The following is a 16,198-nucleotide window of genomic DNA, read 5'->3' as shown; positions in this document are numbered from 1 at the left end:
AAGGGAGGAAGCAAACCTCTGGGGCCATCCAGAATACTGTCCCTTTACAAGATTTTACATCATTCAATTTGGTTGCCTGAGAAGATAAACCAGAAATATTATGTTACATCATTCAGCAATTAGAAACAACGGAGACTGTAGCTTTACTGAAGAAAACCACCTTTGCCAATCCAAAATCCGCAAGTTTCACAGAGCCATTTACATCCACCAATATATTAGCACATTTGATATCCCTTGAAAATGAAAGAGAAAAGATTAGTCTTAGAACAGAAAAAAAAAAAAAAAAAATTCTGTAATTAAGAAAAATACTTTGGAAATTATGCTTTCAAGTTGTTGAATATAATGTATTTATAGTATATTATCTTTCCTTGTTAATATAGGTCACATGTATGGTAGTTAGGACTCCTAGCCTTGTATATATATATCTCTCAATTGTAAGTAGACATTATATGAATGAGAATTAAGGTTTTTCTCCTTTCTCTCTCTCTCTTTCAACATGGTATCAGAGCCAAGGAAGAAAACCTAATTCTTTCCTGTTTCCCGTGTCATCAACTCCGGGAAACCTTCCGGTGACTGTGTTTCTTTCCGGTCACCCTCCCCATCTCCCAACACTTTCTGGTCAGTCGGATCATCGTTAGAAACCACTCACCGCCGGCGAAATTTTTCCGGCGAACTTTTCCGACGACCTATTTTTCCGAGATTGACCATACCAGAAGGAGCGCCTGGAGGAGATCTCCAACTTTTGTGAAGGCACCGGCATCAAAAGAGGATCCACGCGCCGGCCACGCGCCATTTTCCGGTCGGCGACTGCATCTCACGCGCCAGCGCGTGAGGGCGCGTGAGGCCTTTTCCGGCGACGCGCCTCCTCCTCCAACCTCGCCTGCAGCCGACCAGCATCCCTACCTACCTGGTTCTCCCATCCGAGCCCTGCACGTACCTCTTTTGGGGATTTTTGTCTCCGTCAGCCCTCCAAGCAGCCTTTCCGGCGAAGTTCCGGCTACTTTCTCTCCACCCCAATCCCTGCACGTGCCTTGGGAAGTGTTCTTCTACCTTTCTGGTGGTACCACGTCGCGATCTGAGGCCGTCTCCCTTTTTCGGTGGTGCCACGCCGCAATCTGAAGCCGTATTAGGGCTCTCTTCGATCCAAATACGTGAATATGACCACCAAAAATCAGATCTTTACCTCTATTATCTCTGGATCTCCTATGATTACCTCAGAGAAATTGGTTGGCAGTGAAAATTATCTTTCCTAGTCTGCCTCTGTTGAACTTTGGTTTATGGGTCAAGGATATGAGGATCACTTGGTTACCAAGGAGGCAGATATCCCTGAGGTTGACCGCGTACAGTGGAGGAAGATAGATGCACAATTATGTAGTGTATTATGGCAATCGATTGATCCCCGGATTCTTCTTCATCTTCAGGCCTATAAAACTTGTTTTAAATTTTGGACTCAGGCCAAAGGATTATACACGAATGATATCCAGCGTCTTTATAAGGTGGCTTCTGCTATTGTCCATCTCAGCCAACAGGACTTGGATCCATCTACTTATATTGGTCAGATTGCCTCTCTTAAGGAGCAGTTCTTGACTGTGATGCCTCTTACTCCTGATGTTGGGGCTCAACAAACACAGCTTGACAAGTTCTTCATGGTCCTTACTCTTATTGGCCTCCGTCCGGATCTTGAGCCTATTCGTGATCAGATTCTTGGTAGTTCATCAGTTCCGTCCTTGGATGATGTGTTTGCTCGCCTCCTCCGTATCTCGTCCACTCAGACTTTGCCATCTGATAGCGCTTCAGATTCTTCTGTGTTAGTTTCTCAAACTACATCTCGAGGAGGACGCAGTGGTACCCGAGGTAGAGGCCAACGTCCTCATTGCACCTATTGCAATAAACTTGGCCACACTCGCGATCGTTGCTATCAGTTACATGGAAGACCTCCTCGCACTGCCCATATGGCCCAGTCCTCTAATTCTCCGCTGCCTCAGCCTCCGAGCTCCTCCGCATCTCAGACATCTCAGACTTCTATTGCCTCTGTTGCCCAGCCTGGTAATGCCTCTGCCTGCCTTACCCACACATCTTCTCTTGGACCCTGGATTCTAGATTCTGGAGCATCTGATCACCTATCTGGTAATAAGGATCTTTTCTCCTCTATTACTACTACCTCTGATTTACCTACTGTTACCTTAGCTAATGGTTCTCAAACTGTGGCTAAAGGTATTGGTTTGGCCCTTCCTCTACCTTCTCTACCTCTCACTTCTGTCCTTTATACTCCTGAATGTCCTTTTAATCTTATTTCCATCAGCAAAATCACTCGTACTCTTAATTGTTCTATTACCTTTTCTGATAAATTTGTGACCTTGCAGGACCGGAGTACGGGGAAGACGATTGGCATAGGACGTGAGTCTCAAGGCCTCTATCACCTCACCTCAGATTCATCTCCTGCAGTTTGCATTTCCACTGATGCTCCTCTCCTCATTCACAATCGTCTGGGCCACCCTAGTCTCTCCAAGTTCCAGAAGATGGTTCCTCGTTTTTCCACTTTGTCGTCGCTTCCGTGTGAGTCATGTCAGCTTGGGAAACATACTCGTGTCTCGTTCCCAAAGCGTTTGAATAATCGGGCAAAGTCTCCTTTTGAGCTTGTCCACACTGATGTTTGGGGTCCTTGTCGGACTGCGTCTACTTTAGGATTTCAGTATTTTGTCACTTTCATTGATGACTATTCTCGATGTACTTGGTTATTTTTAATGAAAAATCGAGCTGAGTTATTCTCTATTTTTCAGAAATTTTATACTGAAATCCAAACTCAATTCAATATTTCTATTCGTGTGTTACGCAGTGACAATGCCAGGGAATATTTTTCAGCCCAATTTACTTCGTTTATGTCTCATCATGGGATTCTTCATCAGTCTTCTTGTGCTCATACTCCTCAACAAAATGGGGTAGCTGAACGCAAGAATCGACATCTTGTTGAGACAACTCGTACTCTCCTCCTCCATAGTCACGTTCCTTTTCGTTTTTGGGGGGACGTTGTTCTTACCGCTTGTTATTTGATTAATCGTATGCCCTCCTCTGTCTTACACGATCAGATTCCTCACTCCCTTCTTTTCCCTGACCAACCACTTTATTTCCTTCCTCCTCGTGTCTTTGGTTGTACTTGCTTTGTTCATATTCTCACTCCTGGACAGGACAAGCTTTCCGCCAAAGCCATGAAGTGCCTCTTCTTGGGATATTCCAGACTTCAGAAGGGTTATCGTTGTTATTCCCTTGAGACTCATCGATACTTTATCTCCGCTGATGTCACCTTCTTTGAGGACTCACAATTCTTTTCCACCACTTCTGAGTCTCTTCCTGTTTCTGAAGTCTTGCCCATTCCCATTGTCACCCCACCTGATGCTATGCCCCCTCGACCACTTCAGGTTTATCATCGTCGCCCTCGTGTCGTTGCTCCTCTCCCTTTTCCTGAGGCACCTGCTGACTCACTTCCTATTCCTTCGGCTTCACCTGCCCCGGCTCTGCCTTCTCCTAATGAGTTACCCATTGCTGTTCGGAAAGGTACTCGCTCTACTCGTAATCCTCATCCTATTTACAATTTTTTGAGTTATCATCGATTATCTTCACCCTATTTTGCTTTTGTTTCTGCTATATCCTCTGTTTCTCTTCCAAAGAGCACCCATGAAGCTCTTTCCCATCCAGGCTGACGACAGGCAATGGTGGATGAAATGGATGCTCTGCACTCTAATGGCACTTGAGATCTTGTTGTTTTACCCTCTGGTAAATCTACAGTTGGTTGTCGTTGGGTCTATGCAGTTAAGGTTGGTCCTGATGGTCAGGTTGATCGCCTTAAGGCCCGCTTAGTTGCTAAAGGCTATACTCAAGTTTATGGTTCTGATTATGGTGACACATTCTCACCTGTTGCCAAGATTGCTTCTGTCCGCTTGCTTCTCTCCATGGCTGCTATGTGTTCTTGGCCTCTTTATCAGTTGGATATTAAAAATGCCTTCCTTCATGGTGATCTTGCCGAGGAAGTTTATATGGAGCAACCTCCTGGTTTTGTTGCTCAGGGGGAGTCTGGTTTAGTGTGCAGGTTACGCCGTTCTCTATATGGCTTGAAACAATCTCCTCGAGCATGGTTTAGCCGTTTTAGTTCTGTTGTTCAAGAGTTTGGCATGCTTCGCAGTACAGCAGACCATTCAGTTTTTTATCATCATAACTCCTTGGGGCAGTGTATTTATCTGGTTGTTTATGTGGACGACATCGTCATTACAGGCAGTGATCAGGATGGTATTCAGAAACTAAAGCAACATCTTTTTACCCACTTTCAGACCAAAGACTTGGGGAAACTCAAGTATTTCTTGGGAATTGAGATAGCTCAATCCAGTTCTGGTGTGGTCCTTTCCCAAAGGAAGTATGCTTTAGAAATCCTGGAAGAAACCGGTATGTTAGATTGTAAACCGGTAGACACACCTATAGATCCGAATGTCAAACTTGTACCAGGACAGGGGGAGCCTTTAGGAGACCCCGGGAGATATCGACGGCTCATAGGTAAATTGAACTATCTCACCATTACTCGTCCAGACATTTCTTTTCCTGTGAGTGTTGTTAGTCAATTCCTACAGTCACCATGTGATAGCCATTGGGATGCCGTAATCCGTATTCTTCGATATATCAAAAGTACACCAGGCCAAGGTGTATTGTACGAGAACAGAGGTCATACTCAAGTTATTGGTTACACAGATGCAGATTGGGCTGGCTCACCCACAGATAGACGTTCCACTTCAGGGTACTGTGTTTTTATTGGAGGTAATCTAATATCTTGGAAGAGTAAGAAACAAGATGTAGTGGCCAGATCTAGCGCTGAAGCCGAGTATCGAGCTATGGCTTTGGCAACATGTGAACTCATATGGTTGAGACATCTTCTTCAGGAGTTGAGATTTGGAAAGGATGAACAGATGAAACTCATCTGTGATAATCAGGCCGCATTACATATTGCATCCAATCCAGTCTTTCATGAAAGGACCAAGCATATTGAAGTTGACTGTCATTTCATTAGAGAGAAGATCGCATCAGGATGTGTTGCTACAAGTTTTGTCAATTCAAATGATCAACTAGCAGACATCTTCACTAAATCTCTCAGAGGTCCTAGGATTAAATATATTTGTAACAAGCTTGGTGCATATGACGTATATGCTCCAGCTTGAGAGGGAGTGTTGAATATAATGTATTTATAGTATATTATCTTTCCTTGTTAATATAGGTCACATGTATGGTAGTTAGGACTCCTAGCCTTGTATATATATATCTCTCAATTGTAAGTAGACATTATATGAATGAGAATTAAGGTTTTTCTCCTTTCTCTCTCTCTCTTTCAACACAAGTCTTCCTTTCATATTATTCCCCCACCCCCAAAACACACACACACACACACAAATTCATAGTTCTATCCTTGTGATTCTTGCACGAAAGCATTGCAGTTATGCCTCACCCAATAGATATTTCCTATTCTAAGCCACACTATTGCCATAGCTTTTGCTCCTTTGGTTATATGATGACGGTCATTTAGTGAACTTGATTGCAGATTTGCAGTCAACTACAGTGGAAGCAACAAAATAGATTTAGAACTTGTATTTCCCTCCATATGTACTATGTTTACATATTCAAGGACAACATGGGAGAGAGGGAGAGAGGGAGAGAGTAACATTTAATCGTTCAAAAGATTCCATACAGGAAGATTGGGTGGAGTTAGTTGCACTAGGAGGAACGGATAGAGAGTTGTGGTGGAAAGGGAGAAGGCAAAGAGAGAAGTTGCTTGTCATGGTTCCAAATTTCTCATGAAGGGAGATTATGATTGAAGCAGTCAGGGAGGGAAGGAAACGGAAAAGGAAAGCTGAGAGAGAAGAGGAAGGAGCTTCTTTTCATGATTCAAAACATGAACATAGATAAAATCGAGCTAATCAAAGGAAGAGAGGGAGACGGGGAAGACAGAGAGAAAAGCTTGTTAATTCCATTTTAAGTTTCCAGAGTCCCCATTAAAGAAGATTGAGAATGAGTCCATAGGGAGAGAGGAAAAGGGGGTTAGGGCAAAAAAGGGGAGGAGAGATCTAAAATTTTTCAATTCCATTTCAAGGTTCAAAAGTTCCGAATGGGGAAGATTGGAAATGAATCAATAAGGAAAAGAGGGGGTGGAGGGAAGGAGAGAGAGAGAGTAGTTGCTTTTCATGGTTCAAAACATTAAGGGAGATTAAAATTAAGTTATTTGGGGAAGGAAATGGAGAGAGGGAAAGGGGAGAGGAAGAGAGCCAAGAAATTTGTTGATTCAATTTCAAGGTGCAAAAGTTCCATTGAAAAGAGACTGAGAACAGGTCAATGAGGGAAGAGGAAGAGAGGGAGAGGGAGAGGGAGAAGGAGAGGGAAAGATCCAAAAATTTTCAATTCCAATTCAAGGTTCAAAAGTTCCTATTAAGGGGGATTGAGAATGAGCCAATAGAAGGTGGCAAAGAACGAGGGAGGGGGGTGAGGATGCATGCAGGACAGAGGGAGAGATCCAAAAATTTTCAATTCCATTTGACATTTCAAGAGTCACTATGAAGGGAGATTAAGAATGAATCTATAAGAGAATTGAGGAAGCAGAGGGCATAGTGAGAGTGGGAAATGAATTCCATTTCAAATTTCAGAATATCCTATGAAGGGAGGTTGAGAATGAGTAAATAGGGAAAGAAAGGAGCCAAGGGAGAGTGAGAAATGAGGGGAGGGGGAATGGGAGAGAGAGTGATATATCAAACAATTTTCAATTCCATTTCAAGGTTCAAGAGTTCCTATGAAGGGAGATTGAGAATGAGTCAAATGGAGATGAGATTCTTTGCAGAGAGAGGAAGAGATGGAGTGAGTGAGAGATAAAGTGCTTCTTCCTCTTATAATTCTCTCCTTGAAGGGAAATAAAATGCAGTGATCTAGGAAAGTAAAAAGGTGGATGTGGATGCAAGCAAGACCCAACATTGACAGAATACAAATTGATGTTTAATGCAGCTAACTGCATGATGCAACTCAAATGGAGATGGATATGGGGTTTCTTGTAGTTAATTCACAAATGAAGTCGTTACAAGATAAACCAAATCACAATTTGAAATACAACAAATGGTAGATTTTAGGAGAGGAATAACTTATTAGGATAGATTGTCAAGACAAATAACTTATCAGGATATATTGTGCTCTATACTTAATTACACACAAAATGTTAAGTCCACAGAACAATTTCAAGATATTCTCACAAGGCTTTGAATAGAAATTAATCTTGTTAATAATGTATTCTAGAGCTTAACTAATATATTAGGATTAGTTAGGATTTCAATATTAGTACCTACTTTATAGATTGATTTATAGTAATTATCTTTGTATAGTTAACTTCCTAATATAGGACTCTTGTGCATATATATATCAGCTAGGATGTAACCTAAAAAAATAACCTACAGAATATACGAGTAAATTTTCTGTCCTGCTTCACTATTCTAAACATGGTATTAGAGCAAGTTCAACTCTAACCCTAGCCACCTCTTAGTCTTGGTGATCCTTCTTTTTTTTTTCCCTTTTTAGTCCTAGTTTGTTTGTTGTGAGGGTAGATCAATCCCCTCTTCTGTGATTAATCAGTTTGTGCCTCTGTGTTTGAGGTTGTGTGCCTTGTGGTAATTATATTTGTGATTCAAGATGATGGATAACATGTCTACTTCAGATCTACGTGTTTCTGTTGGTACAACAATGAAGTTTAATGGAAGAAATTATGCTCTTTAGTCCCAAGCTTTTCATACTTTCCTTGGTTCCCAAGGTTGTGACCATCATCTTGTTGATAAAATGTTGGATCCTAAGGATTCCAAGTATGCAGCATGGCATCAGTCTTACTGTGCAGTGAAGACATGGATGTTGAATTCCTTGGAACTTGAGATTACTGTCTGTTGGTCTGGCATCAACTGCTAAAGAGATGTGGGATGCCATCAAAGAGATGTTTTCTAATGATGGTAATAATTCTCATATATTCTCTTTGTTTCAACAATTTGTTGATAATAAACAAGGTGAGAGGTCCCTTCCAGAATTCTTTGCTGCCTATAACATCAATGAATTTAATGAGCTTCTACCTCTTTCTACAATTTTAGAGACTCAGAAGCGTCAATGGGAAAACCTATTTGTATGTGGTTTTTTAATGAATCTAAATGAGCAGTATTACACTCTTAGGAGTCAATTGCTTGGGGACAGTACCACGCCTACGCTTCAGTCTGCTTTCTCTAGCCTACAATTTGCTTCTCTAATCTTGTCCTCCCCTGGTGTGGATCTTGAGCATTCTGCCATGGCTGCACGTGGCCGTGTGCGTGACACTGGAAAGAGCAAAAATTGTGATAGATTATGTGAGTTTTGTGGTAAATGAGGGCACACTATGGATCAATGTTGGGATAAGCATAGTAAGCCTGATTGGGCTACCAAAGGTGCTAAGTTGTCCAATATCCCTAAAGCAGCAGCTGCTAATGGATCTACTTCTTCTTCAGCCATTCCTCAGGATGTTATTCAAATCTCTAAGGAGGAGTATGATAGGTTGCTTCACTCTCAACCAAGTTCTATTGCCTCCCATGCCCTCCAGTCAGGTACTGGGACACTTGCTGCCTTTTCTTGTAATTATTGGTTAATAGATTCAAGTGCATCAAATCATATGACTGGCGATCAGCATCACTTCAACAACTTTACACCTTGTCAGTCTCTTTCACCTATTACTGCTGCCGATGGTTCTCTTTTGTGTCTAGTTTTGGTATTGTTCATACTTCCTCTCTTGAGCTTAATCAAGTCTTACATGTCCCAAAATTGTCATTTAATCTTCTTTCTATTAATCAAATTACAAAATCTTTGAATTGTTCCGTGACTTTCTTTCCTAATCATTGAATTTTCCAGGATCTCCAGAGAATACAGTGGACACGACTCTGAGTCAGGGGGCGTCTACTATCTTACTCATGATTCTTCATTTGTTGCTGCTGCTGCTGGGGGTGTCTCATTATTGGCATTGTTGGTTAGGTCATCCTAACCTTTCTTGGTTAAAAAAAGTTGTCTTTTAGTGAGTCTGTTTCTGAAATAAATTGTGATGCGTGTCAATTAGGAAAACATCACAGAGTGTCATTTCCTTCTAAAGAAAGTAGAAGTTTACGTCCTTTTGCTTTAGTGCATTCAGATGTGTGAGGTCCTTGTCATTATTCTACCATGTCAGGTTATAGGTATTTTATTACCTTTGTGGATGATCATTCTAGGATCGCATGGATTTTACTTGTTAAAAGATAGATCATCTGTTCTTATTGTATTTCAAACCTTTCATAGTGAAATAAATACTCAATTTTCTTCTAATATTCGTGTGTTAAGATCTGTTATTGTTTTAGAATATATGAAATCTGATTTCTCCAATTTTTGTTCTTCTAATGGAATTATTCATTAAGCATCCTGTGCTTATACCCCACAGCAAAATGGTGTGGCAGAGCGTAAAAATAGACATCTTCTTGAGGTTGCTTGCACCATTATGCTTCAAATGACTGTGCCCAAATCTTTTGGGCATGATGTTGTAATTACTATAGGATTTCTTATTAATAGGATGTCATCTTCTACTCTTGGAGGTGACATTCCTTTTAAATGTCTTTTTCCTGACTCTCCACTTTTTCCTCTTCCTCCTCATATTTTTGGGTGTGTGTGCTTTGTTCATCTTTTTGAGACTGGTATGGATAAGCTTTCTCCCAGAGCTATTCGTTGTATTTTCTTGGGGTATTCTTGAACTCAAAAAGGGTACAAGTATTATCATCCGGTCGCTAAAAAGAGATCTGTTTCTACAGATGTCACCTTCTTTGAGTCTGAATCGTTTTTCAAAGTTTCTACTAACAAACTGTCTGTCCCTCTTCCTGCTCCTGTGTATACAACTATTCCATCTTCAAAACCCTTACAGGTTTACACTAGGTGAAAAGCTTTGCAAACCCCTTGTGCTCCAAAGGCATCTCCTACTCCAATGTATCCTACTGGTGATTCTACTCAACTGATTTGCCAATTGCTCTCCAAAAAGGTAAACGTTCTTGTACTCAGCATTCCATTGCTAGTGTTGTTTCCTTTGATCGTCTTGGTTCTTCTTTTTGTCGTTTTACTTTGTTTTTGTCATCTGTATCTATTCCTAAGGATTACCAAGAGGCTATTCAGAATCATAATTGGAAAAAGGCTATGGATGAGGAGATGTTGACTCTTCTTACTAGAGGCACATGGGATTTGGTACCATTACTTGAGGGGGTTTGCCCAGTTGCACGTAGATGGGTTTTTACTGTAAAGTACCATCCCAATGGTTCTATTAAGACGTATAAAGTACAGCTGGTTTCCAAACAGTACACACGAACACAGGGTATTGACTTTTTTTATACTTTCTCTCCTGTTGCTTGGCTAAGATCTGTTCTTGTACTTATATCTGTGGCAGTCAATAAAGATTGGCCGATGTAACAACTAAATATATATATTTTTTTTTTTTTTTTTTTTGATAAGCAAACACATATATTATCAAAAGGCAAAAACGCCTCAAAGTATACAGGAAGTATACAAGGCGACGGGGCCTCACAAGCTTACCAAAAAAACAACAAAAAACCAACCAACCCTTAGCTGGAGGCTATCCACTCCAGGAAACCTATAAGGGAGCGAGACTCCGCACCACTATACAATTTTGCCCACCCCCACAAATTACAAACAAAAGAATGCTTAACTCTTTGAATAGCTAACTCCCCCCCCCCCCTAAATGCTAATCTATTCCTCTCCTTCCATACCGTCCAAAAAATAAATAACGGTATGGATCTCCAAATTTTCTCCCTCTTTTTTCCCACAAAGCTACCCTTCCAGCTAACAATCACCTCCTTTACAGATTCTGGGAAGACCCATTGGGCTCCAACTAAGCCAAGGACAATCCCCCATAACACTTTAGCCACTGTACAATGTATGAGGAGATGGTTGACGTTTTCCTCATCCATGCCGCATAAGTAACAGCGATTAGGAAGCTGCCACCCTCTCTTTTGTAGCCTATCAAGCGTAAGAACCCTCCCCCAAGTAGCTTCCCACGCAAAGAACGCAAGCTTTGAAGGAACGTTCTCCACCCAAATGCCCTTTTTCGGAAAAAGCAGGGTACTATGGCTGATCAGCAGCTCATACGCTTCCTTAACTTCAAACTTCCCATTCTTCCCCCCCTTCCAAAGAGCCAAGTCCTCTTCCATGGTGATTCTTTGACTCCTTAGGATTTGTAGCAATTCAACAACCATATTCAGCTCCCAATCATTAAAGCCCCTCAAAAACCTTAAGTTCCAACTTCCTAGGTCAGAATTGTGGTCCCATAACTCCCCCACAGTGGCACTCCTTTGGGCAGCCATATTGAAGAGTTGAGGGAATCTACGAGCCAACTCCACCTCCCCACACCAAGGGTCCTTCCAAAACCTGATTTTGGTGCCTTTTCCGACTTTAAAATTCATTTTGTCCCAACACCAATCAGCTTCTTTCATGACCTCCTTCCAAACCCCAACCCCAAAAACCCCATTTGCCTTCTTAGTCCTCCACCCAAATTCCTCTTGCCCATATTTTGCCACAAGAACACGTTTCCACATTTCCTCCTTAGCATTAGCAAATCTCCACACCCATTTTCCAAGAAGGGCTTTGTTCAAAGGGATTAACTTCCTCAACCCCAATCCCCCCTTCTCCTTGCCCATACACACCCTCTCCCAATTGACAAGGTGGGCTTTTCTTTCCATACTTCCCCCTCCCCACAAAAAGTCTCTTTGCAACTTTTCTAGTCTTCTTGCCACTACCCTAGGCATACGGAACAGGGACATCTGATAAAGAGGCATGCTAGCCAGGGTACTCTTTATGAGTGCAATTCTTCCGCCCTTTGATATGTATTGCCGCTTCCAAAGGGCCAACTTCCACCTCATCCTTTCCTCCACCCCATCCCACACGCTCCCAGCCTTATTGGGCGCACCCAGGGGCAATCCCAGATAAGTTGAAGGCAACTTACCTACCTTGCATCCCAACTCCACCGCCATCTCAAGAATCTCCTCCACCTCCCCTACGGGAATGATCTCACTTTTAGCCAAATTTATCCTCAGCCCTGAAGCGGCTTCAAACCAACATAAAATCCAGCTCAAAAATGTCATATCATCTTTCTTAGCCTCACAGAAGACTATGGCATCATCCGCAAAAAGAAGGTGGGAAATGTTCACAGCTTGCCCCCTGCCCCTCTGAATCCTGCACCCGGAAATGCAGCCCCCTTCCACAGCCCTCCGAATAAAGGCGCTCAACACCTCCATCCCCATAATGAACAAGTATGGGGATAGGGGTCGCCTTGCCGAAGTCCTCTAGAGCTGGAGAAAAAGCCAGCTGGTTCCCCATTAATTAACACTGAGAACTTTGCAGTGGAAATACAGCTCCATATCCACTTTCTCCACTTAACCCCAAACCCCATTTTTTGCATAACCCTCATCAAAAACTTCCAATTCACACTGTCATACGCCTTTTCAATATCTAACTTGCAGATCAGGCCTTTTTCCCCTCTTTTCTTCCATGAGTCAATCACCTCGTTTGCTATTAGGGACGCATCCAAAATCTGCCTATTCATGACGAAAGCGTTCTGGTCTGAAGAGACCACTTTACCAACCACGTTTTTAATCCTATTGGCCAGCACCTTAGCCAAGAGTTTATACAGCCCGCCCACTAGGCTGATCGGCCTGAAATCCCCTAGCTCCTCCGCTCCTCCTTTTTTTGGGATTAGGACTAGAAACGTGGTATTGAGGCTCTTGAGAAAAGCCTTTTGCTCATGGAACTCCTTGAACATCTCCAAAATCTCCTCCTTTACAAACTCCCAGCAGAATTGCCAAAAGGCCCCCGTGAAACCATCCGGCCCGGGAGCCTTATCCCCATTCATGCCCATAAGGGCCAAATGGACCTCCTCTTCCGTAAAGGGGAGCTCCAAGGTGTCCGCCTCTTGTTGGCTAATCTGGTTCAAGTCTAACCCCCCTATATCTGCCTTCCACTCCGAGTCTTCCGTTAGCAACCGTTGAAAGGCATCTACTATTCCATTCTTCACATCTTGCTCCTCTGAAAGCCATACCCCATTAATTTTTATTTTATCCATGGACTGCCTTCTTCGGTGAGCGTTTGCCATTCGGTGAAAGTACCCCGTATTTCTATCCCCTTCTCTTAGCCACAGCTCCCTTGAGAGCTGTCTCCAGTGTATCTCCTCCAGCCTAACCCATTTTGCGTAATCATCTTTTACTTCTTTTCTCCTTGACAGCTCCTCCTCTGTCAGGCCCCTCTCACCTTCCACTTGGTCCCAATAGTCCACCTGCTGCAGTGCAGCCATCTTATTGCTCTCCAGATTCCCAAACACCTCTTTATTCCAGACCTTTAAATTCTGCTTAACCACCTTTAGTTTTGTAGCCAGCCTATAGCTAGCCCTTCCACTCACTGACATCCCCTGCCACCAACTCCGCAATAGGTCTTTGAACCCTTCCACTTTCAGCCACATGTTCTCGAACCTGAAAGGTACTGGACCTCTTTTTATACCACCCCCCTCAATGATAATTGGAAAATGGTCCGATATGGGCCGGGATAATCTCTTCTGGGTCACATTCCTAAACTGATCAAGCCAGCTGGGTGAGACCATAAACCTGTCCAGCCTGGCCCAGGCTTGATTTTGAAACCCCCCACTCCACGTAAAAGTTCCACCTTGAAGAGGAAGGTCAACAAGCTCAAGGTCGTTCATAACCTGAGCAAATCTCCTCATGGCTAGTGAAATCCTCCCCTGCCTGCTTCTTTCCCCTTGAGAGAGAATCACATTAAAATCTCCCCCTACACACCAGGGTTCACCCCAAAGCCCTCTTATGGCTCCAAATTCCTCCCAAAGGCACTCCCTATCCTCTTTGGTGAAAGGGCCATAAACACCCGTGAACACCCATATTGCCCCATTTTCCACAGTTCTGAATTTGCAGGAAATTGAAAATTGGCCCTCCTCCCACTCCAACAGCTCCAAAGACCTCTTGTCCCAACAAATCAGAACGCCTCCCGCTGCCCCAGCTGCTTCAATAGTTCTCCAGTCTAAAAATCTCCCCACCCCTAAACTTTTCACCATCCCATCCGTCATCAACTGTATTTTTGTCTCTTGGATACAAAACAAATCCACCTTCTGTTTTCTAATCACAGACTTAATAATTCTCCTTTTATTAACATCATTTGCCCCCCTCACGTTCCAGCTCAACATTTTAAGATTCATTAAACAAACAGAGTTGGCCCCCTCTACTTGTTAGTTGACTATTTTTCTTGTCTTTCCCCTTGTATTTGACTGAACATTCCAACCTTTTGAGCTCCCTTTCAAACTTTGATTTTTCCAGTAATCCTTTGCTATGGATCCTTTCCCGTCTTTTTCTGATTTTGGACAGAAAGTCCAATATTTCTCTCTCCAGGCCTTCTACTGAAAATCCCAGAAGCTTGCTAAATTTAGCCAAGCTGCTATCCTCCCATTTAGTCTCCTTCTCGCTCCTTTGAGCCTGGGACTCCATCAAAACTGGAGTGCATTCCGGGTTCTGGACTTCTAGAGCATCACTATTAATCTCAATCAGGTCCCAGCAGTCCTCTCTACTCACTGAAGGCCCCCCTAAGGCTGCGGGCTCCATCTTGCTTTCCTTCTGGAGGCCCGCCCTTATTTCCCCAGAGTGGTCGCAAGACTCCCTCTCCAGAGTCCGACCAAAAAAATTAGAAGAAGAAGAAGAAGACTCCACAACCCTTAGATTAGAGACAGACCCATACCTTAAGGCTTCATCCATGATCGCCCTCTCTGCCACTGAACACTGGAGAGCCTGCTGCTGCATCCCATTTGCCTCCTTTTCTCGGCACTTAATGAATTCCTCTTCCAGCTTTAGGCCCAAGCCATCTCCATAGTCCATGCCCTTCTTTTGGACCCTCGTTTGGCCCAGGCCACCCCCCACCTTTATAGCAGGCCCATGAGATAAGAGATCAAGCCCATCAGATGCCTTTCCCTCAGTCGGCTCACCTTCTTTCCCCATTGCAGCCCATTCAACCTTCTTATTTACAGGCCCACCTTGCGTAATTTGACCATAATCCCACTTTTGGCCCTCTGGGTCACAGCCCAAACCAGATGAGCTTGACCCATCACCTGCGAATCCGGATCTTTGCCGGTTCGCCCGCCCAACTAAAGCCCAATTTTCAAAATTTCTCACCTGCTTTCCCGTCCCATCTTCTGACCGGCGCTGTTCCTTGGGTACAGCGCTCAGATTTTCTCCCACACGCCACCCCGCGCGTGGTTCTTCCTCACCTCTAACCTCCCCTCTCTGTCTCCCACAGCCGTCTCGGCCATCCCCCTTTTTCTTCCTTATCTCCGGCAAGATCTCCCACCACAGCGTCACAGCGTACACCTCCCCCTCCACCCCTATCTCCATCGAACTCGGCAATACCCCTTCCGGCAGCTTTACTCTGATCCTTGCCCATTCCATGTCCTCCTTCCTCTCCGTCAGAGGATCGACATCCAAGAAACCTCCGCACGCCTCGCCCATTCTCTTCAGAATCGACGGCACCCACAATGAAATTGGTAAACCCACAATTCTAACCCAAGCTTCCTTCCTATTTTCCCCCCTGGAGCGCATCCAAACTTCGGACTCCACACCTCCAAACCCATTTGGATCCCTCCCACTAGTCTCTCCCCCGAGGCTAACACCTTCTCGGCCTCTTCCGCTTTTTCAAACTCCAACAGGGCACAGCCTTTCCCCAATCTAGCCAAACCCAGCTTACCTCTCAAACCCCACGCTCTTGCCGCTGCCCACCCCAAGCACGCCAGGTCTTCTTCACGCGCTGAGCTAGGGCTCCATTTGCCTATCAGGCACTGCCTCAATCTACTCACATTGTTCTTTGTTTCCTCCTCCTTTATCTCCACTCTGAACCTTGTTGTATCCCTGAGCTCTAAGCCCTTGACCACTTCCGCGTACAGCTTGCCCGACTCCCTTACTCCTTGGTCACTTTCCTTTTCATCGAGCCAACACCCTTCCCTCCGTAGAGCCTCTTTCACAGCAAGCCATCCTCCCTTTTCCTTCCCCCCTCTTGGTATACAAATACCAAACCTCCTCTTCTCCATGTCCGTCACCCCCAGACGGATGAAGCACCCGGC

At 43.8% G+C, this 16,198-nt stretch overlaps 1 protein-coding gene across 2 annotated transcripts in view; it reads right to left on the bottom strand.

Moving 5' to 3' along the window:
- The window catches only part of LOC100241228 (mitogen-activated protein kinase kinase kinase 1), a 52,397-nt gene that overhangs the window by 11,670 nt on the left and 24,529 nt on the right, over positions 1–16,198 (bottom strand). For both annotated transcript variants that reach the window (XM_010659533.3, XM_010659534.3), the window contains exons 5-6: positions 161–233; positions 17–76 (exon numbers count right to left, since the gene is read on the bottom strand). In XM_010659533.3, coding sequence (XP_010657835.1) covers positions 17–76; positions 161–233 — 133 coding nt within the window. The remainder of the gene's footprint in view (positions 1–16; positions 77–160; positions 234–16,198) is intronic.

Source organism: Vitis vinifera, chromosome 12 (assembly GCF_030704535.1).
Source record: "Vitis vinifera cultivar Pinot Noir 40024 chromosome 12, ASM3070453v1".
Classification (NCBI taxonomy): Eukaryota; Viridiplantae; Streptophyta; class Magnoliopsida; order Vitales; family Vitaceae; genus Vitis; species Vitis vinifera.
The sequence above is the reverse complement of the archived record's forward strand: the minus strand, read 5'-3'. Positions and strand labels throughout refer to the sequence as shown.